The sequence below is a fragment of the Chrysemys picta genome, chromosome 9 (assembly GCF_011386835.1).
Source record: "Chrysemys picta bellii isolate R12L10 chromosome 9, ASM1138683v2, whole genome shotgun sequence".
NCBI classification, from domain to species: domain Eukaryota; kingdom Metazoa; phylum Chordata; order Testudines; family Emydidae; genus Chrysemys; species Chrysemys picta.
In genome coordinates, this window is record NC_088799.1 from 54,123,121 (window position 1) to 54,146,565 (window position 23,445).

The window sequence follows — 23,445 nt, forward strand, 5'->3', positions numbered from 1 at the left end:
GCCCGTTTAATTGCTCAATATTCTGACTTTGAATCTACCATGCTGATGCCAGGAGAACCAGTGACCCTTTGTGTAACATCTGTTAAGACTGAGAAAGATTCATGTGGATGTTTTTACCCTTTGCTTAAGATTTTTGCAGTTCCAGACTGAATGAATTTGTCTGCTTGGGGCTTTTTTACATCTAGTGAGCTAACCAAAAATGTGGTTTCTAGCCTGGTCTATGCTTAAAAATTAGCCTGACCTAGCTATGTTGCTCAGGGCTGTGAAAAATTTCATACCCGGAGCACTGTAGTTAGACCAACCCAATCCCTGGTGCAGAGGTCAGCAGCAGAACTCTTTAGCAGCTGTAGTGTAGATTTGCCCACTGTCATGCTCTAGTAATGAGTCCTGAATGTACCATGTGATCTAATTCCTTCTTTGGGGCACATGAGTACTACCTTTCTGGATGCATAGGAGTGGCTCAGGTCACAATGAAAGGAATAGTTTTTCCTTCGGGGAGCAGCCAAGCTCCTTTGAAAATGTCTGCCTATTCTAAGAATATTGAGGGGTTAGCCTCATCTGCAGCTACCCATTGTGACATTCCCCTGGTGTTATCTGGACTGGTGATCTGCTAGGTCACTCCAATCCTTGACTCTGGGAGCCAGCCTTTTCCTGCTCTGCTGTGAGAACCCCCACTCCTGGGCTGTTCACACACAGCCTCTGGCACATAAGCTGCTCCCAGTCATGTAAGTGAACCGCTGTTTGGATTGTGCAACCAAATGGCACTAACCAATATCTTCGGTCCCAGACACAACCCTAGGAACCTCTGTCTTGCAGTGGCCAATTACGCCTGCTGGACGCTGCAAGCTTATAGGAGTTCGTCAATTTAACAAAGAAATTGATATGTACCAGGCTTGTTATCCCAAGGGGAGTCTCTGACACACTTCAAACCAAACACACTGCTTCAGGTAGAATAAACAAACAAATTTATTAACTGCAAAAGATATATTTTAAGTGATTATAAGTTAAAGCCAACAAGTCAGATTTGGTCAAATGAAATAAAAGCAAAACTTTCTAAGCTGATCTTAACACTTTTGGTGCCCTTACACACTTAGATGCTTCTCACCACAGGCTGGCTGGTTGCCCTTCAGCCAGGCTCTCCCCTTTGATCAGCGCTTCAGTCGCTTAGTGGTGGTGTCTGTAGATGTAGGTGGAGGAGAGAGAGGCCCCGTCTACACTGGCAAGTTTCTGCACAGTAAAGCAGCTTTCTGCGCTGTAACTCCCGAGGTGTACATACTGCCAAACCACTGCGCAGTTGTAGCGCTCTAAAAAAACCACCCCGACGTGAGGTGTAGAGCTTTTTGCGCTGGGGCTACAGTGTAGACACCATGGCAATTACAGTGCTGTGACTGGCCTCCAGGAGGTGTCTCACAATGCCTGTTCTCATCTCTCTGGTCATTGGTTTGAACTCTACTGCCCTGCCCTCAGGTGACCAACTGTCATCCCCACCCCATACATTCCTGTTTGCTCGGTATGTGTGCAGTGGTCTCAGTGCATCTTTCCAGGTGGCCATGCCTGCTCCACGCACCAGGCGATCCCCCTGCTGGACCTTATTGGCATTTGGGGAGAGGAAGCTGCGCAGTCCCAGCTGCGCTTCCAACTGTAGGAATTATGATACCTACTGACAGATTTCATGATGCATGATAGAAAGGGGCCAGGACACATTGCAATGTAGGGTAAAAGCGAAGGAGCTGTGGAACGCCTACCACAAAGCGCGGGAGGCAAACCGCCGCTCTGGTGCTGTGCCCATGAGCTGCTGGTTCTACAAAGAGCTGGATGCAATACTCAGTGGTGACCCCACCTCCACTGCGAAGGCCCCTGTGGATACTTTGTTGGCTCATGTGCCAGTCGAGAGTGAGCCGAGCCAGGAGGAGGAAATTTTCGATGAAGAGGGGGACCCAGAGGCAGAGGATGGCTCGGAGGCCAGAGATGCATGCAGTCAGGAGCTCTTTTCTACCCCAGAGGAACCTAGCCAGTCACAGCAGACAGATTTTGGCGAAGCAGGAGAGGAGGCCCCTGGTAAGTGGATCTGATTTTGGGAATTGCTGAAGCGATCTGTTGGGGGCAGGAGGGCTGCAGAAATCAGGCTTGTCTCCCACCACACGCCTATTCTGAGTGGCGGAATAGGCTGTTAATAGACTCTCTCACTTCACAGGAATCTCTCTGAGATCTCCAGGAAACTCTCGTGGAGATACGGGGAAATCTGCTACCTCAGGTTCCTTGTCAGAGCTGCTTAGTTTCTTGCCCCATTAATGGTAACTTTCCCACGCCACTATGCCATCACGGGGGTAGGGGGACCATTGCTGCACACAGGTGAGCCACATAGGGGCCAGGGCAGAAGCCGCAGGCTTGGAGAAGACCCTCCCTTTATTCCCTGCTCACCCTCAGTAGCGAGATATCTTCCATAATGATCACATCCTGTGGAAAGTGTGGGGACAGGAATGATTATCAAGCCACCCCTGCGGCTACTGAGCATTTTGGGGTCTTGTGGCTCATGTGTGCTTGCCTAGGGTCAGCCAGTTAGCGTGTGAGTACTGGCTGTGTTTTAAAGCACTGAATCAGTGTTGTCTGTGTTGCAAACAATACTGCTTCTGTAAAATGTTGCATTTAAACTTCACAGAGATTACCTTGGGAGGCCAGCCTACCTTATCAGTGGCAGAACGGCTGCGCAGAATTAGAAAACAGCCATGAAGAACTAAGAAAGACTTTCTGCATGATGTTATGATGCACTCCAACGCTGAGAAACAGGAATTGAAGGAGTGGTGGGACAGTGAAAAGGGAACTGGGATTGTTTAGTCTGCAGAAGAGAAGAATGAGGGGGGATTTGTTAGCTGCTTTCAACTACCTGAAAGGGAGTTCCAAAGAGGATGGATCTAGACTGTTCTCAGTGGTAGCAGATGTCAGAAGAAGGAGTAATGGTCTCAAGTTGCAGTGGGGGTGGTCTGGGTTGGATATTAGGAAAAACATTTTCACTAGGAGTGTGGTGAAGCACTGGAATGGGTTATCTAGGGAGGTGGTGGAATCTCCTTCCTTAGAGGTTTTTAAGGTCAGGCTTGACAAAGCCCTGGCTGGGATGATTTAGTTGGGGATTGGTCCTGCTTTGAGCAGGGGGTTGGACTAGATGATCTCCTGAGGTCCCTTCCAACCCTGATATTCTATGATTCTATGAGAACGCGGCACACCAGAAAGAAGGCACAGAGCGGCTCTTAAACGTTATGGAGCACCAAGTGGACACACTCCAGGCGATACTAGCTCTTCAAACCGAGCAGCTCCGCGCCCGCCCTCCCCTGCAGCCGCTGTCGCAAACCTCTTCCTCATCCACTCCCCCTTACCCCCACTGCCAACACACTCTGCAGTCCAGCCCTGAGTGAAGCTTTCACCCTTCCCTTCACAAATATTATGGAGCGTACAGCACACGGCTGTAAGCATAGGAATACTGTCATCAGCCATGTCCAGCTTCCCATACAGGCATCACCAGCGGGCTTTTAAATGGCCAAATGCACACTCAACAGTCATTCTGCACTTGCTCAGCCTGTTGTTGAACCACTCCTTGCTGCTGTCAAGTTGCCCCATGTACGGCTTCATGAGCCACGGCATTAAGGGGTAGGTGGGGTCTCCCAGGATCACAATGGGCATTTTGACTTCCCCTATGGCAATCTTCTGGTCCGGGAAGAAAGTCCCTACTTGCAGATTCTTGAACAGGCCAGTGTTCCGAAAGATGCGTACATAATGCACCTTTCCAGACCAGCCTGCGTTAATGTCCTTGAAATGTCCACGGTGATCCACAAGCACCTGGAGAACCATTGAGAAATACCCCTTGAGATTAATGTACTCGGTGACTAGGTGGTCTGGTGCCAGAATTGGAATGTGCATGCCATCTATCGCCCCTCCGCAGTTAGGGAAGCCCATTTGTGCAAAGCCATCCACAATGTCACGCACATTGCCCAGAGTCATGGTCTTTCAGAGCAGGATGCGATTAATGACCCTGCACACGTCCATCAACATGAGCCCAACAGTCGATTTTCCTACTCCAAACTGGTTAGCGACCGATTGGTAGCAGTCTGGAGTAGCCAGCTTCCACAGTGCAATTGCCACGTGCTTCTCATTTTCGTGTCCTTGCGCCCCAGGGCTGGGGTGAGCTCATCTCATAGTCCCATGAATGTGACTTTTCTAATGTGAAAGTTCTGCAGCCACTGCTTGTCATCCCAGACATGCATCATGATGTGATCCCACCACTCAGTGCTTGTTTCCCGAGCCCAAAAGCGGCATTCCACTGTGGTCAGCACCTCCGTGAAAGCCACAAGCAATCTCCTGTCATAGCTACTACGTGTGGCGAGATCGACACTCCTCTTGACTTTGTAGTTTAAGGAATAACTCCACTGCCACTCATGATGTGTTGGTCAAAGCGAGCAGCATACTGGTCAGCAGTTTGGGATCCATTCCTGCAGCCTGAAAGAGGCAGGGTGCGCAGTACACAAACCATTGAAAGATGGCACCAAATGCGGATGGAAGCACAGGGTTTGTGGGATGCGAAGCAATGCATCACGGGGCATTGGTACTGGACCCGGGATGCCATGCGACCTCCTCCACCTTCCCACAAGTCTTAGCGGCAAAAGAGAAAGTCGTGCTCTGTGGGATAGCTGCCCAGAGTGCACCGCTCCAAATAGCGCTGCAAGTGCCGCAAGTGTGAACATGCTATTGCGCAGGCAGCTGTCAGTGTGAACACACAACAGCAGTTTTCTTTCTGTGCTCTCTGAGAGGTGCTGCGACTGCCAGCGCTGTAACTTTGCCAGTGTAGACGTGCCCAGAAAGCATGGCAAACATCTCTCCCTTTTATCATGTCCTTTCTTCCCTCTTGGCTTTGCCCCCACCCTTCAGAGTCAGGTGAGCATTACTTCATTGTAGTCCCAAACTGACCAAGGGAAAAGGGGGTGACTCACTCGAGAATCCAACAGATCCTTTGTTGCTGCCTAGGCCAATGTCCTCTGTTCCTGTGAGGCTGGGCTGGGTTTGTCCCATACATGTCCTGATGAGGTGTGAACTGCCCCTCTGCTCTTGGAGAGTTTTGCCTTGGCCTCTGCTCCTGGAGAGTTTTTGCCTGGGCTTGTTTTAAGCTATGAGGACAAATTTTCAGCCTCATAACTATATAAATAAAATTACAACCTATAACATTACTATAACAGCACTGCTCGATGCATCATGAGCCTTCTAGAGACACCCGACATGACAAACTTTGCATTGGATACCACACAATCATATTATAAGGATGAACATGGGGGTGCAGGCTGTTCCCCCTAAGGTACAGAGTGTCACACCCATAGCTCCAGTTTTATCAACTGAAGATCTAAATATTATCCCAAGACTGAGCCCACAACTCAGATTCGAGCCTCCATCTGATATTTGTGTGGTTGCTTTTCAGCTTGCTTTGTGCCTTGTGTTTTAAACTCCACAGGTCTTTAGTGTGCTTCAGTGGGATTTGGGCTTGGAGTCTGCAGAATGCTTTTTGGGTTATAATGTTTGCTTGGATGTTAGTTGTTGTTTTCAAATCAGACTATGTGAGTCTAATGGGATATCAGCAACTGCTTGGCTTATGCCTGAACTGTTGTTTACTTCACCATTGTTAGCACTGACTGTGAATCAATAGAAATCTTATTGCTCTAGAACCTTTGTTCCCATTCATCTTTGGTCAGTAAGGCACCAGACCTTGGCCAGGCTAGATCTGCGTGTGGGTAGCAGAAAGAGCTCTGTATTCTGGCCATGGGGAAAGGGAAGGGAACAGTGATTGATTGCTCATGAGTAAGGCTGTGTGTCTGTCATGGAGGACCTCTGTGACTTCTGCAGCGGCCGGTGTGGCTGGCTCCGGGGCTGCCCGAGCAGATCAGGCAGCCCCTGGGCCAGCAGCACTGACCACTGCTGGGGCAGTTTGGGTGTGGGAGGGGGCTCAGGGCTGTTGTAGGGGGTTGGGTGCAGGGTGGTGCTTACCTTAAGTTTCCTTTGCACCTCCTGGATCCCAGGCCCTGCCTCAGGGCTGCTCTACCTTATGTTGGTTGCTAACAGCCCAAGATCAGCTGGATCACAGTGCACTCTGACCAGGCCCCCAGCATGCCCCTTACACCAAGCTTTGCAAAGGAGGCAGTGGAGATCTGTGGTGGCATGTCTACAGGGCTGCCCGGGGGGGGGGGGGGGGGGAGTGGGGCAATTTGCCCCAGGCTCTGGGCCCCGCAGGGGCCTCCACGAGAGTTTTTCGGGGCCCCTGGAGCGGGGTCCTTCACTCGCTCCGGGGGCCTCGGAAAACTCTTGTGGGGCCCGGGCCCCCAGAGCTTCTTCCGCTCCGGGTCTTCGGCGGCAGTTCAGCAGCGGGGGGTCCTTCCGCTCCGGGACCCGCCACCGAAGTGCCCTGAAGACCCGTGGCGGGGGGTCTTTCTGCCCCGGGACCCGCCGCCGAAGTGCTGGGTCTTTGGCAGCAATTCGGCCGCGGGGGCCCCCTGCCGCCGAAGACCCCAGGCCCCCTGAATCCTCTGGGCAGCCCTGCATGTCTATCTCACCTCAGGGACTTGCTGACCCCAGAGGCCTTGGCTGGGGGCTGGCTCCATGCTCCTTTATGCCATCAGAGCGCTGTGAGGGGCCACAGCATGTTGTGAAATGTGGCTCCGAGAGCCCCCACCCTGCCATTGTGGGTCTGTTATTGTTTCTATTCACTTGGCATCCACCACATTGGTGCAGAGCATGCAGCATGTCCCATTCGCTCCAGGCCCAGTGTACCCAGTTTGCCTGGCAGATCTCTCAGCCATGCAACAGTCACAGAGGAGAAAATCCCCATGCCTCTGCCCAGGTTATGTAGGACTGGGCAGCAAGTGAGCTTCAGCTGTCCCTCTGATGTGGAAAAGAAGCTGTGAAGTTCAGGCATGAATGCCAAGCAGCTCGCCCAATGCAATTTGGGGGTAGCTTTCTCTGGGGGCTAGAACATTGCTATGGTTCTCCTTCTCTAGCAAATCTGTGCTTTTGGGGAGGGGTGCAACGGGAAATTGGGGAGATCTAGGGCCTAATCTTAAAACCACTGAAGTCAATGGCAGTCTTTCCATTGGCTCAGGAACCGAGTGTTAAATTTCTGAGTTACAAAACAATCCATCCAGTGTCTCTGAGTTACACAGTACTCAGCACCATAGACGCTCCACATGCCCTGCGTGTGTCATCTGCTAAATCCATATTTCATGTGGCATGGGCCCACAGCTTTGCACCACACAATGTCATGCCTGCACCAATAGCTGACCAAGTTCATTGTCAACTCCAGGCACTTGCAGCGGGAGGTTTGCATCATGATGGGTGAACCTTAAAAGATCGAGAGATTGTCTTGGAAAGGGTCCCTGCTCAACAGATGCCATTCTGAATTCTGCAATGGCTTTTGCATATAAGTGCACGCTAGGGACCTAATTCCCTCTGAAAAATAATATTTTGACATTCAAAATAACTAGCCCTGCATAGGAGAGGGAATTATCATTGTGTCATTTAATCAGAATCACTAACGATGCCAGATTGGGTACATTATTCTTCAATCAAGGAAGAGGAGTCAATCACATAGAGAAGGCCAGATCCTCAGCTGGTGTAAATCAGCATACTCTGATTTTCACCCCCCAAGGGCCTGGCCCAGCATGACCAAGTTCTTTCAAAACAAAACCCACAACTATCGTAAGGGTATTAATACAGCCATGGGAGAGTGTGGGAGGGGAGAGCCAGAGCTGTGGTTGCATCCTCTGAAAATGACACCTAGATCAGGTGGAGTAAAGACAGCGGCACGCTCTGAGTACAGCTGGCTGACAAAGAGGGGTGGCAGTGGTTTACTGAGGCTGAACAGACATGCACTGAACCTCTGCGGTTGGTGGGGTGAAGTGCACAGCCCCCAGGGGAGAAAAGTTTGGTTACTTTCCATTCCAGTGACCTTGTGCACTGCTGGCAGTGAGGCAATATCACACAGGCGGAAATACCCTAAGAACAGGCTTGTTACTTTGCAGAACAATAATGCTCCGACATCACAGGAGTTAGCGCTTTGGCTAATGTTATCAGAACTGGCCCAACCAAACCTTGCAAGCAGCTACATGGCCACAGCTACAGATCTAGGACACATGCCTTTCTTCTAGCACCACTGTCCCCAAACCAGCCTTTATATTCACAAATTCTGTGACCCCCCCTCTGCCTATGGATGGGGATTGTGAGCTGTATGACTTTAAAGGGATGCTCTGTTTTACTTCCCCCTAAGAATGTAAAGCAGAAGAATAATGGGCCCAGGCCTACTCCTCTTGACCCGCAGGAATATTCTTACCAGTCAGTGGGCTGCTCGCTGCTGTGTGGGTGTGCAGGGACGTGCCTGGGGTTAGCATGAGCTGTTCTTGTCACCTATTCGCCTGTGATCTTTAAAAGAAAGTGAAGGGCCTGACTGTGAACTTCTTCACCTAATCCCTTGTTCCTTCTTCTCTTGCAGTTGGGAAGACGTCCCTTATCACAAGGTTCATGTACGACAGTTTTGACAACACGTATCAGGTGAGACCCTTTTTTCCATTTCTGGATCTGGAGTGACACTAACCCCAGTGCACAGAATCGGACCCACCTTGGAGCAGAAATAAGCTCTCTTTCTTCAGAGGTGGGAAATGGACACGTGAACACGGCCCACTTACGACTCCTCGTACAGCCCAGCACTGAGATCTAGACTGTGGCGCTGTTTATTTTCAATAGCGCCTACATATTTGCATCCGATTCTTTGTGCATGAATGAAATCAGCAGGGTCTGCTGGGGACCGCTTCTGCCTAGCAACCCAAAATGGGTGCAGTGGTGTGAACACATGCACTTGGATTGCAAACTGGCTACCAATGGCCTTTCCAGTGGTGAATGACGTGCATGCACTTGGGCTACTCTTTACGTTCCCCGTTCCCCAGCAGTAGCTGGCATTGGCGCGTTTTGCAACCATCATGACATAGTCAGTCTATACGTTTCGTGAAGTTCTCTACTTTATGCAGCTAGTGTCTGTAATTTCAAAGGAATTGTTTTGAGTTCTAGGTGAGTAATGAGAAGTAAACACCAGCTGTGTGATCGCCTCAGACTTTCCAAGTTCCATGCTGATGCTGTTCCCAAAATGCAGGGTGCCTGATTCTCTTCTTGCTTTGGTGTAAATCAGGAGTAACTCCACTGAAGTCAGTGTAAAGTTGAGGAGAATCAAGACTAAGTTCTTCATATCCTAACTCTGCCTTGTACACTAGAGTCTTCCTGAATTAGCTTGGGACCCCAAAGACACAGATTGGGTTTCTCTTTCCTTTCATTGTGCATTCAGACAAAGGGATTTCTCAGCCTTTATTTACTTTTCTTGTGGGTTGAACAACATCCCCCTGGGGCCAATGAACAAAATGTAACTCAATCTAGACTTCCCCTTTCACTGGCGTCTTCACCTTTCCTGGATTTGTTTCTCTCAGGAGGGATTTACCCCTGGGGTAAGCGCTCGACCCAAGCTAGATGAAGCGTAGTTTAGCTGAGAGAGAATGTTATCGATCATGACATGTGTCTGCAGGCAGCTCCCATTGCAGAGGAGCCAAAGTGTGACCTTTCAAGCAATACATCGCCTGAAACCCCCATCTGCATGTGAACCCCATCAGTGGCATTTTCCTGGCTGTAGGACTCCTCCTTCTTTGAGTATGCAGGTGTGAGCTGCCCTGATTGTGCACTTCACCAAGGTACTTCGGCCCTGACATAGAGGGTTCATCTTTGTTAGGGAGGAATGGCTGTGCCATTGATGGTGATGAAACCGTGGACAGCACTCACGAGGGGCCAGACCCTGATGCCCCACTCGTGGTGACCGGTACTGTGCTCCATGGGTTCTCTGCGGAAGTCAATGGGACTGCTCAGCATGCGTGTAACTCACCGGTCAGTGTGCGTCACATGTCCCCCTCTGTGCCTGATCCACAGAGCGAGACTCTCTGTTACCACACTAGCGAGAGAGCCCAGCTCCTTTGCATAAGCAGTAGAGACTCAGGTCCTTGTGGTGGGGTCTCCCCTCTTTGCTAGGTTGGTCTGACCTCTGACACTCTCTTGGGAGGCAGAAATTCACCCAGCGATTGCTCCAATACCCAGATCTCTCCCAGCGTTCTGACTGGACAGGACCTCAGTGTCATTGCAAAGAACAGGCAGTGGGAGCAGACGTACGTCCCTCAGTCACAAATGGCCTCGACGGCCCCTGATTCCCAGGTACGGCAGCTCCTGCCCTTTGGCTGTAGCTGGTTTGTATGTCTGGGGCAGGCTTGCAGGAGCCACATGCTCCAGCTGCTCCTTGGGCTTGCCCCTGAAGTATCCATGTTGTCCTGTCTCAAATGGCATCCCTCAGCCCATTTGCAGAAGAACTGGCAGCAGAGACAAGATTTTCTGCCAGCCCTCCAGCCAGCTAGTGCTCCGAGGCCAGCTCTGCTGCCTGTCTGTCCCCAGCCTTCACAGCACAGCTGCTGATCTGTGGAGTAGGGGTGTCACTCATTTTGCTGAGAGGGTCCCTGGTTCGATCCCCAGTGTGTCAGCTGCAATGATAGTCATTGCACAAGGAGGGCAGATGCTGGCCCCAGATGACTAGCATGGCCTAACCCAAAGGGAGTCAATCAGGGCAGAGAAGCAATTGTCCCGGGAACATCTGGAGAGCCCTTAAGGAGCAGGACGTAGGTGGTAGATGTCGCAGCGCTCCCCAAGGGGTGGGGAAGCCCTGCAGCTGGACTGAAGGAACTATCTGGGAGAACCAGAGCAATCCAGGTAGCACAGTGCAGCTGGAAAGCTGCCTTGACTCCGGAGCAGCTGGGGATTCCCTTGGGGTCATGGAATCCCCCTGGTGGTGCTCCAGCCATCATCGGTCCTGTAGCCAGTCCAGTCCCCACCCCACCCCAAGAAGTTGGGTCCAGCCCCGCTGAGGATTCTGTCCTCTGTGTTCTCTCGATTGCTGGTTTGTCCACTGTGAACCACACTGAGGTAAGATCTGTACATAAAACAACAGCCACCCAATGCAAAGTGACAGGGTCCTGTACCAAGCCCAGTCTCTCTGTGCTAACGAAGAGAACAGACATTCCCTAAATGGCATTTATTGGCCCAGGGGCTCTGAGGGGCAAGAATCTAGGGACTGTGTTTGGGAGCAGGATTGCCGAGTGTCTGGAGAAGTCTCCCTGTGCAGAAGAGAAGGGAGGATGCTGACCAAAGAAACCAGAGGGGAAGTGTGACAGACCCCTGGGATACAACCTGGAACTGTGGGACCACTATGCTGCCTTCACTCTCCAGCTTGGGTTGTCTCTTACAATGCTATGCCAGTGACAAGCAGCAAACCCCTCCAGGTGCTGTTATCACTCAGCCAACAACGTGCAGAAACACACCCAGCTAAATTGCCTGAATGCTCTCTAAGCCTCTCATGAATTATACACAGGGAAACACCAGCAAATCCCCCCAGCCTTGCACCCCAAGAATGTACCCGTCTTACACTGCTCATGACCTTCTCTTGAACAATGCAAGTTCATTAATTAGTTTGCTAGTTCATCAGAGGATAGTGGACACACACCAGCCTTTGAAACCTGAGCAGATCCCCCAAGCACTTAGAAGAAACTCAATGGTTCAGATTAAACATTAAAATATGTTTATTAACTACAGAAAGATAGATTTTAAGTGATTATAAGAGATAGGCATAAAGGTCAAAGAATGTTACATAAGAAATAAAAAGTAAACACACATTCTAAATTCTAAACTTTATCATACCAAGCAAGAGTTGAATCAAGCAGTTTTTCTCACCCCACTAAGCATTGTAATCAGTTCTTAATACACAGGCAGAATTCTCTGCTTAGCCTGGGACCAATCTCCGCACTTTAGTGTCTTTTTCTTCCAAATGTTCTTGTTGCCTTCAGAATAGGACAGGGAGGAGAGAATCTCATGGTGCCCCTGTCCCTTATTTAATATCCTCAGTTCGTGTGCCTGAAAAAATATTGGCTCAAACATGGAGTCAAGCATCACATGTCCTGAGGCCTTGCTGAATCACAGAGTTAAGCAAGTGCTATTGTGTGTAGCTGGAGCAAATGTCTCTGATTTAATTGTAATTCTCTTGTTTACAATTCCCCTGTTGGTCAATGGCTGGTTGCTGGCTGTGGGTCACCTCCTTTGAGGCTCACAACCTATTTCAATAACAACCATATACCAAAATCTCATAACTCCATATACAATAATGATATACATATTTGGACAGAACAATGAGTTTCAGCAGATCATGACTTTATGATACCTTACAAGGCATTTTTTGTACAAAATATCGGAACCATATACAAGTGGTGAGTGAATGTGGGAGTTACAGAGCACTGTCTTGAGGTACAGTGCATCACAGGAAGTCACTCTCCATATTTGCTGAGTCCCCACTTCCCTTCTTTGCTGATTGTTCTTAATCCCTGACCTGGGGGGCACTCCTTCACCTCCTCGGATTAGAAGGGGTTCCCAGTGGGGCCAAGAGCCGGCATGCTCACAACATGTAGTATGAAAGAGGTTCTGCTTTTTAGTTGAGAGAAAAAGGACTAGTGACATTTGAGAGCCATTTCCTCAACAATGTTGGGATCCCAGGGCCACCTGATCTAATCAGTGTTGCAATTGACTGAGGTGAACAAACAGCTCTTTCACCTTTTACAAGCAATTAAATAATACATCAAAGGAGAGGCATAGTCTGAGCAGACTGTATTGATTGGTGTATTAAACGCTCCCTCACATCCATTATGGCCATGCTGGATTCTGCAAACACAAGCAATAGCTCTGCTCGGTAAATATTTGATTGCTGCTGTCCCAAGTTAAATAGTTTGGTGACTTCTTCTTCTCTTCTCACTGCCCCAATTAGGGAGAGAAGTGCAGCCAGTTTAACACTGCAAAGCACTGTGGGTAAAGGAAAGATAACAGTTACCAAGGCACATAGCACTTCCAAAATGCCCTTGCCTGCTCCAAGATGGTTCCCTTTCAGGGGGCTGCAGGGGCTGCAGGAGGAGAAGCCTCCCCCATACACACAAACACCCTCCCGAGAGAGCCAGCTGGGATGACTGGGAGGCAGCATGTGGCCCACAACCTGGACAAGGGGAACGGAGCGTGGGCTAACGCTGAAACACGGACATTTGAATATGTGACTTTCCCTTGTTACACAGTGGAATAAAATTGTCAAGAAGCAGGCAAGAGCAGAGATTTACTGCTGTTGAAATAAATCAAAGGAAAAACATGAGGAAAGGAACTAGGCAGCGGAACTTATAATAAGAGAAAAAGAAGAACTAAAAGAAATCCAATTGCATCTGACTGCCTCAGATCCTCACAGGCATTTAGGTGCCTAACTCCCAATGAAGTCCCTCCTCCTCCTCCGTTCTCATTGTGTGTTGAACCCAGTTATTATGTTCTGTCTTCATCTTAGCCTGGAAGCACCTTGGGGCAGGAACTGTCTCTCACCATGCATTTGTGGGGCCCCTGACCCTGATCACAGCCTTGTGGCACTGCTGAAATACCAGCAGTAATATCACCCTCACACCTAGGCGACTGTGCCTGCGCTGGGCAAAGTCCAAGAGGTTCCCCTCAGACTGGCATCAGCAACAAACCCTGGTGCCCCTTTCATAATTCCCTCCTAGCAAGATGGATGGAGTCTGCCGCTACCCGACCCGCCGCTAAACACAGGGAGAGTAGAAGTGGCCGGTTTCCTCGCAACCCATCAGCCAATCGCAGCAAATTTTAGAGGCACTGGGACTGATCAGTGAAGATGGACTAACTGCCATTTGCTGTTGGGCCCTGCAGCACCTCCCACTGGTGGGGTCCAGCTTCCCAGCCCCACCCTGCAAACCAGCAGCAGCTATAAAGGTAAGTCACCCTCTCCTCTGATTGCCTGTGAAAATGGGTTTCTGGGCCATTTTGCAAAATCATCTTGGTGCAGTTGCTGCTGCCCCACCAGCTGGGCTGTCTGCTGAATCAGCACCTCAAAAACAACGTTCCTTCCTCGCTACTGGGGCAAGGAGTGCACTTTGGAAGGATCCACGGGGCAGTACCCAGCCCTCACTGGACTATGGCTTCTGTCGGAGCTGCCCTTTCATTCAAAATAGAGAATTTCAAAGGAAATGACAATAAGGGAAGGTAGGAAGGTGCTTCACTGCTCTTCCTTTCTTCAAGTCAGACAGCTGAGGCAATACACTCAGAAACTCTGGCTGGGACTTTCCAAAGCCACCTAAGGGAGTTAGGCACTCACAGGTCTTGTCTACACAGGGACATGCAGATAAGTTTTTTTAATGCAACGCAGGCTCGATACTTGTTTCTCCAGACCTTGAACCTTCTCTTCCAACATGGAGACGAGCTTGCACTTTGTACAGACAAAGTCGTTTCTGTCCTGTGGAAGAAAGACAAACATGGCACATCCTGTGCAGGTAACAACAGCTGAACGCTCATCATCCATATTTCCTTCCTTCTAAGAGCTTCCTCAGCTGTTGCAGTAACTACTCAGAGAAGCCTGCAAGATGAAAGCCTCAGTGCACTCTCCCCAGGCAAACTCCCTCAGTTAGCTTCCACTGTTCACCGCTCAGCTGGTTTGCTGCTGACTGCCTTTTTATAACAGTCAGGCCTACCTGGAACAAAGCACTCCCAATTCACAATTTTCAAACAATCAAGCACACGGTCAAACTGATAAACTGACAAACTGTTCCCGCAACAGACACTCAGATACTCACCAACACAGCCCCCCAATGCAGCACTTAGCGTACCTCCTCTCGGACAGATCCCAGGCAAACTCCCTCTGTTAGCCACCGCTGTTCTTTGGATTCTTTGATTCTTTGGATTCTTTGACCATGGGATGGTGTTCCAAGAAGGAGGAGTGCTAGGCAGAGATGGGCTCCACCTAATGAAGAGAGGGAAGAGCATCTTCACAAGCAGGCTGGCTAACCTAATGAGGAGGGCTTTAAACTAGGTTCACCAGTGAAGGAGACCAAAGCCCTGAGGTAAGTGGGGAAATGGGATACCGGGAGGAAGCTCGAACAGGAGAGCGCAAGAGGAGAGGACTCCTATCTCATACTGAGAAAGTGGGACGATCAGCGAGTTATCTTAAGTGCCTATACACAAATGCAAGGAGCCTGGGAAACAAGCAGGGAGAACTGGAAGTCCTGGCACAGTCAAGGAACTATGATGTGATTGAAATAACAGAGACTTGGTGGGATAACTCAAATGGCTGGAGTACTGTCATGGATGGATATAAACTGTTCAGGAAAGACAGGCAGGTAGAAAAGGTGGGGGAGTTGCATTGTATGTAAGAGAGCAGTATGACTGCTCAGAGCTCTGGTATGAAACTGCAGAAAAACCTGAGAGTCTCTGGATTAAGTTTAGAAGAGTGAGCAAAAAGGGTGATGTCGTGGTTGGAGTCTGCTATAGACCACCAGACCAGGGGGATGAGGTGGATGAGGCTTTCTTCTGGCAACTAACAGAAGTTACTAGATCACAGGTCCTGGTTCTCATGGGAGACTTCAATCACCCTGATATCTGCTGGGAGAGCAATACAGTGGTGCACAGACAATCCAGGAAGTTTTTGGAAAGTGTAGGGGACAATTTCCTGGTGCAAGTGTTGGAGGAGCCAACTAGGGGCAGAGCTCTGCTTAACCTGCAGATCACAAACCAGGAAGAATTAGTAGGGGAAGCAAAATGGGATGGCAACCTGGGAGGCAGTGATCATGAGATGGTCATGTTCAGGATCCTGACACAAGGAAGAAAGGAGAGCAGCAGACTAGGGACCCTGGACTTCAGAAAAGCAGACTTTGACTCCCTCAGGGAACTGATGGGCAGAATCCCCTGGGAGAATAACATGAGGGGGAAAGGAGTCCAGGAGAGCTGGCTGTATTTTAAAGAATTCTTATTGAGCTTGCAGGGACAAACCATCCTGATATGTAGAAATAATAGTAAATATGGCAGGCGACCAGATTGGTTTAACAGTGAAATCCTTGCTGATCTTAAACACAAAAAAGAAGCTTACAAGAAGTGAAAGATTGGACAAATGACCAGGGAGGAGTATAAAAATATTGCTTAGGCATGCAGGAGTGAAATCAGGAAGGCCAAATCACACTTGGAGTTGCAGCTAGCAAGGGATGTTAAGAGTAACAAGAAGGGTTTCTTCAGGTATGTTAGCAACCAGAAGAAAATCAAGGAAAATATGGGCCCCTTACTGAATGAGGGAGGCAACCTAGGGACAGAGGATGTAGAAAAAGCTAATGAACTCAATGCTTTTTTTGCCTGTGTCTTCACAAACAAGGTCAGCTCCCAGACTGGTGCACTGGGCAGCACAGCATGGGGAGGGGGTGACCAGCGCTCTGTGGAGAAAGAAGTGGTTCAGGACTATTTAGAAAAGCTGGACGAGCACAAATCCATGGGGCCGGATGCACTGCAACCGAGGGTGCTAAAGGAGTTGGCGGATGTGATTGCAGAGCCATTGGCAATTATCTTTGAAAACTCATGGTGATCCGGGGAGGTCCAGGATAACTGGAAAAAGGCTAATGTAGTGCCCATCTTTATAAAAGGGAACGAGGAGGATCCGGGGAACTACAGGCCTGTCAGCCTCAATTCAGTCCCTGGAAAAATCATGGAGCAGGTCCTCAAGGGATCAATTCTGAAGCACTTAGGGCTGGTCTACACTAGGAGGGGGGGATTGATCCAAGATACGCAACTTCAGCTACGCGAATAGCATAGCTGAAGTCAAAGTATCTTGGATCGAATTACCTGGGGTCCAGACAACGTGGGATTGATGGCCATGGCTCCCCCGTCGACTGCGCTACCGCCGCTCGCTCTGGTGGAGTTCCGGAGTCGACGGTGAGCGCTTTTGGGGATCAATATATCGCGTCTTAACGAGACGTGATATATCGATCCCGGATAAATCGATTGCTACCCGCCAATACAGCGGGTAGTGAAGACATACCCTTAGAGGAAAGGAAAGTGATCAGGAACACTCAGCACGGATTCACCACGGGCAAGTCATGCCTGACTAACCTAATTGCCTTCTATGATGAGATAACTGGCTCTGTGGATGAGGAGAAAGCAGTGGATGTGTTATTCCTTGACTTTAGCAAAGCTTTTGATACGGTCTCCCACAGTATTCTTGCCAGCAAGTTAAAGAAGTATGGGCTGGATGAATGGACTATAAGGTGGATAGAAAGCTGGCTAGATAGTCGGGCTCAACGGGTAGTGATCAATGGCTCCATGTCTAGTTGGCAGCCGGTATCAAGCGGAGTGCCCCAAAGGTCGGTCCTGGGGCCTGTTTTGTTCACTATCTTCATTAATGATCTGGAGGATGGCATGGACTGCACCCTCAGCAAGTTTGCAGATGACACTAACCTGGGAGGAGTGGTAGATACGCTGGAGGGTAGGGATAGCATACAGAGGGACCTAGACAAATTAGAGGATTGGGCCAAAAGAAATCTGATGAGGTTCAACAAGGACAAGTGCAGAGTCCTGCACTTAGGAGGGAAGAATCCCATGCACTGCTACAGACTAGGGACCGAGTGGCTAGGCAGCAGTTTTGCAGAAAAGGACCTAGAGGTTACAGTAGACAAGAAGCTGGATATGAGTCAACAGTGTGCCCTTGTTGCCAAGAAGGCTAACCGCATTTTGGGGTGCATAAGTAGGGGCATTGCCAGCAAATTGAGGGGCGTGATCATTCCCCTCTATTCGACATTGGTGAGGCCTCATCTGGAGTACTTTGTCCAGTTTTGGGCCCCACACTACAAGAAGGATGTGGAAAAATTGGAAAGAGTCCAGCAGAGGGCAACAAAAATGATTAAGAGGCTGGAGCACATGACTTATGAGGAGAGGCTGAGGGAACTGGGATTGTTTAGTCTGCACAGGAGAAGAATGAGGGGAGATTTGATAGGTGCTTTCAACTACCTGAAAGGGGGTTCCAAAGAGGATGGAGCTAGTCTGTTCTCAGTGTTATCAGATGACAAAACAAGAAACAATGGTCTCAAGTTGCAGTGGGGGAGGTTTAGGTTGGATATTAGGAAAAACTATTTCACTAGGAGGGTGGTGAAGCACTGGAATGGGTTACCTAGGGAGGTGGTGGAATCTCCTTCTTTAGAGGTTTTTAAGGTCAGGCTTGACAAAGCCCTGGCTGGGATGATTTAGTTGGGGATTGGTCCTGCTTTGAGCAGGGGTTTGGACTAGATGATCTCCTGAGGTCCCTTCCAACCCAGATATTCTATGATTCCAAATTGATGAACCATGTGAATTTAAAGTGGATTTGTAAAACTGCAGTAAACTCCCCCCGGGGGTGGGGGGGCGGGAGGGATGCTCTGATTCAGAATTAAAGAGGCCTTAATTCGATTTAGGACTGGTCTACACTGGGGGGAGGATCGATCCAAGATACGCAACTTCAGCTACGCAAATAACGTAGCTGAAGTCGAAGTATCTTGGATCGAATTACCTGAGGTCCACACGGTGCGGGATCGACGGCCGTGGCTCCCCCGTCAACTGCGCTACTGCCGCTCGCTTTGCTGGAGTTCCAGAGTCAATGGTGAGCGCATTCGGGATCGATATATCGCGTCTTAACGAGACGCGATATATTGATCCCTGATAAATCGATTGCTACCCGCCGATATGGTGGGTAGTGAAGACGTACCCTTAGTTTAGTTCACTTTGGATGTGAATTAAGCTAAATCAACTTCAGGCCACTTTAATTCTGAATTAGAGTGTTCACACTGGGGTTTAACTAGGTTCAACTAATCCACTTAGACAGTTAATTTGGATTAACATTCCTGAGTGTCCCCATGTAGATAAGCCCTTAGACTCCTTTCTAAATGCCAGCCTCCATGATTGGCTGGCTGTAGCTCCATACTGTTCACGTCCTGCATCCCTGCAGTAGGTGATTGGAGAGCCGTGGCCATCAGAATGTAGGACAAGAAGAAGGAACATTTTCTCTAAGGTTTAGCAAATGGTCAAATTACCTAAAGCTCCCCATTTCACACACTATTCTTCTGTTGTTTCTTTTTTGGTGCCTTGTGCTCAGATGATTACAGCTGCTGGAGCCAGGCCTGAACTGATAGATCTGGACTTCTTATTCAGTCTTGTACTTGTCATACGAGAGCTTGCATTTCTGTGGCTGTGGACTCTTATGATCGCGCTGGGCAGCAGACACCATCCACGTTAACTGACCTATTTCTATCAGTGACAGCAGTTCTCAAAGTGGGGCTGGACACATGGATGCCAGTTCTCTTTAATGCCAGCTGGTAAATCACATTAACTGAGGGCACGTCTTCACTACCCGCCGGATTGGCGGGTAGCAATCGATCTATTGGGGATCGACTTATCGCATCTAGTGAAGAGGCGATAAAATCGATCCCCGATGGCTCTGCTGTCGACTCCGGAAATCCACCGCAGCAAGAGGAGTTGACGGCGGTGCGGCAGCGGTCGACTCGCCGCCGTCTTCACAGCCAGGTAAGTATTCAGCTATTCAAGTAGCTGAAGTTGTGTATCTTAGGTCGACCCCCTCGCCCCCCCGTAGTGTAGACCTAGCCTGATACTAACAAACACAGGAAGGCCTCCCTTTTCAAAATCAGCTAGCGATATTTGGGTGCCCAACTTGATTCTCAGAGGGGGAGTGTTATCACAAAATGGCCCAACCCAACAGACCTAGCACCAGTCTATTTACAGCCACTGACACATGGCTTGTGGGGACTGTTTGCTGAGCTCTGTGACAAGCGCTCCAATCATAGACCCATAGGGTTAGAAGGGACTGCAAGGGTCATCTAGTCTAACCCCCTGCCAAGATGTAGGATTTGTTGGGTCTAAACCATCCAAGACAGGTGATTATCCAGCCTCCTTTTGAAAACCTCCAGTGAAGGAGCTTCCACAACCTCCCTAGTCGTCTGTTCCATTGCCCTACTGGTCTTACAGTTAGGAAGATTTCCCTGAGATTTAATCTAAATCTGCTGTGCTGTAGTTTGACCCCATTGCCTCTTGTCCAGCCCTCTGTGGCAAGAGAGAACAACTTTTCTCTATCTTTTTTATGGCAGCCTTTGAAGTATTTGAAGACCACTATCAGGTCCCCCCTTCAGCTCCTCTTTTCCAAACTAAACATACCCCATTCCTTCAGACTTTGCCCATATGGCTCACATTCCATCCCTTTGATCATCTTTGTTGCTCACCTTTCCAGTTTCTTTACATCCTTTCTATGCATTGGTGACCAAAACTGGACACAGTAACCCAGTTGAGGCCTAACCAGCACTGAGTAGAGCCGTACTATCACCTCCCATGACTTGCATGCTATGCCTCCGTTAATGCAACTTAAAATTGCATTTGCCTTTTTTTGCAACAGCTTCACATTGTTGACTCATGTCAAGGTTGTGATCCACCACAACTCCCAGATCCTTCTCAGCAGTGCTGCTGCCAAGCCAGTTCTCCCCCATTCTGTATTTGTGCATAAATACATCACAACTCATTTTGATTTCTTACAAAGGAAAGCATCCAGTGTGAAACTATTTATACTGGCTTACCGGATTCATGCTCTCCTAGACTAGCTCATCCATATGAGGAGGTATAATCATGGATTTTTTTTAGGGAGGGGGGTGGCGTAAATCATGACAACTGCATTGTTTAGGTTTGCATGAGTGTTTCCCATTCTAAGGGCCTGAATTTTCAAACCAAAAACTACAGATGTGCTAAAGTAGGGCTCTATGATGGAGGCTGGTTGCAGCCATAGCTATTACCTATCAGGGAGACTCTAGATATCCTTAATCCTGCCTCAGCCTGGAGGGGGGGACCAGATGACCTCTTGAGGCATCTTCCAGCCCTACATTTCTATCTAGGATGGGACGACTGCAGCCTTCTAGTGAGTCAACTGAATCTGCCTCCTGATAAATGGCACTCCCCAATTCTGCCAGGGAAGAGATTCCATTCCAACGTCTCCAAACACTAGAGGAATGGGCTGACCACTCCATTTGAACAGCGTGGGTGAGGGGCAGCCTGCCCACAATCCTTAATGCACAGGTTCCTGTCGGCCTGCTTCTCTGTTCCACCACAACTGGATTAGCCATGCTCACGTGACTCCCATTTGTAATGCTCTGCAATATGCCTAGTTTTAAAAACAGTTCATTAAGTTGAGGTGCCCATCCCCCAGCATAACATGTTCCGCGTCCTAGGAGCCTCCAGCCACAGGAACAATCTCTTAACTACTCTCTCACCTCTCCGTTAAGGGGACTGCACTGTGCAGCACCAGCCTGCTAGGTATTCAGGGCTGTCTGGCAATGGGCGTTGTCACCTAATGTGTCCTCTGGGTATCCCCAGACTCGGGTCCTCCTTCTGACTCGCGTGCATCCCTGTCCTTTTACGCCGTTTTCCAATGCCTTGTGCTCTGCAGTCCTCAGCAGCAGTAGTGTCCAAGGGGCGGTCTAGTGTTCTTCTTTCTGATGGCTTGTCACTGTCTCTCTCCAGCCTTCTCTCTCACCCCCCCCTTCTCCTCCACACCAGCGTGTTGGAGGGATATAATGGCTTTGTCCAGCTCTCCTCATCCCCATCCCTGTCTCTCCACCCCCACCCCCTTTGTTCTCAAGTCAGCAGCAGTGCTTAAGTGATGTATATTTAAGTGCCTCTGAGCTTCAGAGCATTGAAACTAGGTTACTTGCCTCGCTGAGGGGGGACGGGCTGGTCAGATATCCAGCTAATCTCTTGACTGTCCCCATTGCTTTTATCTCTTAAGTCCCACTTCACCCCCGTCAAGCATTTAAAGGGGAGGAGGAGCAATGAAGGTGCTCAGAATCACAGGCATCAGCTTCCTCCTTTCCCCGGGGGTGCTCAACTCCCTTCATCCCTAGGCCCTGCCCTCACTCCACATCTTCCCACCTCCACTCCACCCCCATTCCACCTCTTCCCACGCCTGCTTCACCTGCACCCCGCCTCTTTCTGTCCAGTTTCACCCCCGAGGCCCTGCCCTCACACCAACCCTTCACTAGGGTTGCCAAGTATCTAGTCTCACAAAACCAAACACCTTAGCCCCACCCCTGCCCTGAGGCCCTGACCCCCACTCACTACATTTTCCCTCCCTCAGTGGCTCGCTCTCCCCCACCCTCACTCACTTTTGCTGGGCTGGGGGAGGCGGTTGGGGTGCAGGAGGGGTGAGGACTCTAGCTGGGGCTGCGGATTCTGGGGTGGGGCCAGAAATGAGGGGTTCAGGGTGTGGGAGGGGGCTCTGGGCTTGTGCAGGGGTTATGGTGCGGGGAGGGGTTGAAGGCTCTGGGCTGGAGGTGCGGGCACTGGGGTGGAGCCAGGGTCGGGATGAAGGGTTTGGGATACAGGAGGGGGTGAGGGCCCTGGGCTGGGGTGCAGGCTCTGGGGTGGGGCCAGGGATGAGAGGTTTGGGGTGCGGGAGGGTGCTCTGGGTTTTTGGGGGGGTTCAGGGCTGGGGCAGGGGGTTGGGACTCAGTGTTGGGACAGGGGCTTACCTCTGGCAGCTCCCAGTCCGTGGTGCAGCAGGGAGGCTAAGGCAGGCTGCTTGCCTCTCCTGGCACCGTGCTGCGTGCACCCTGGAAGTGGCCAGCAGGTCCGGGTCCTAGGCAGGGAGCCAGGAGGCTTCATGCATTGCTCTTGCCCACAGGCACTCCCCCCCCCCACTCCCATTGGCCAGTTCCCAGCCAATGGGAGTACAGAGCTGTGCTTGGGGCAGGGGCAGCGCACAGAGCCCCGTGGCTCCCCTGCCTAGAAGCTGAACCTGCTGGCCGCTTCCAGGGCACAGCATGGTGCCAACCAGGACAGGTAGGGACTAGCCTGCCTTAGCGCCACGGTGGTGCTGACTGGAGTCGCCAGGGTCCCTCTTCGACCGGGTGTTCCAGTCGAAAACCGGACACCTGGTCACCCTACCCTTCACCCGAGGCCCCACTCCTGAGCTTCCTCTTCCCCCGAAGACCCTGTCCCCCGCTCCCTCTTCTCTACCCCTTCCCCCTGTTCTGGCACCCCTGCTTTGCCATCATCCATGCACTATACACATGGAAACATTTTCAATCCAACACCAGCACTTGTACAGTTGTGGTGGGAAGGCTTTTGTGTCAAAGGAAGTGGGCCCAGACTGGGAGATGGGGTCAGGAAACTAATTGGAACTGGCTATTGTCAAATGGTTTGTATTTTAACAGGGAAAGAGCTTTCTGTGATCAGGATTTAGATTCAGTCTTGTGTCATTTACTCAGCCAGATATAGACTCAGAGTGCAGTTCACAACGGTGAATTAGAGGAAGTTTGTCTGTTCGCCCTTCCCCATCTACTGTATGTAAGCAATGCTGCCATATGGGTGTTCTCTGTATAGAACCATGTCCTTTTGTGCCTTCACAGTGTGAGTTCTTCACAGTAGGGGCCACTTTATTTGGTGCCATTCACCTAGGGCCAGATTTTCAAATGTGGG

General features: G+C 50.1%; 1 protein-coding gene across 1 annotated transcript in view; it reads left to right on the plus strand.

The window, feature by feature from the left end:
• The window catches only part of RAB6B (RAB6B, member RAS oncogene family), a 146,223-nt gene that overhangs the window by 73,906 nt on the left and 48,872 nt on the right, over nucleotides 1-23,445 (plus strand). Inside the window, exon 2 of the mRNA XM_005303633.5 lies at nucleotides 8,516-8,574. Within this exon, the coding sequence (XP_005303690.1) occupies nucleotides 8,516-8,574 (59 nt within the window). The remainder of the gene's footprint in view (nucleotides 1-8,515; nucleotides 8,575-23,445) is intronic.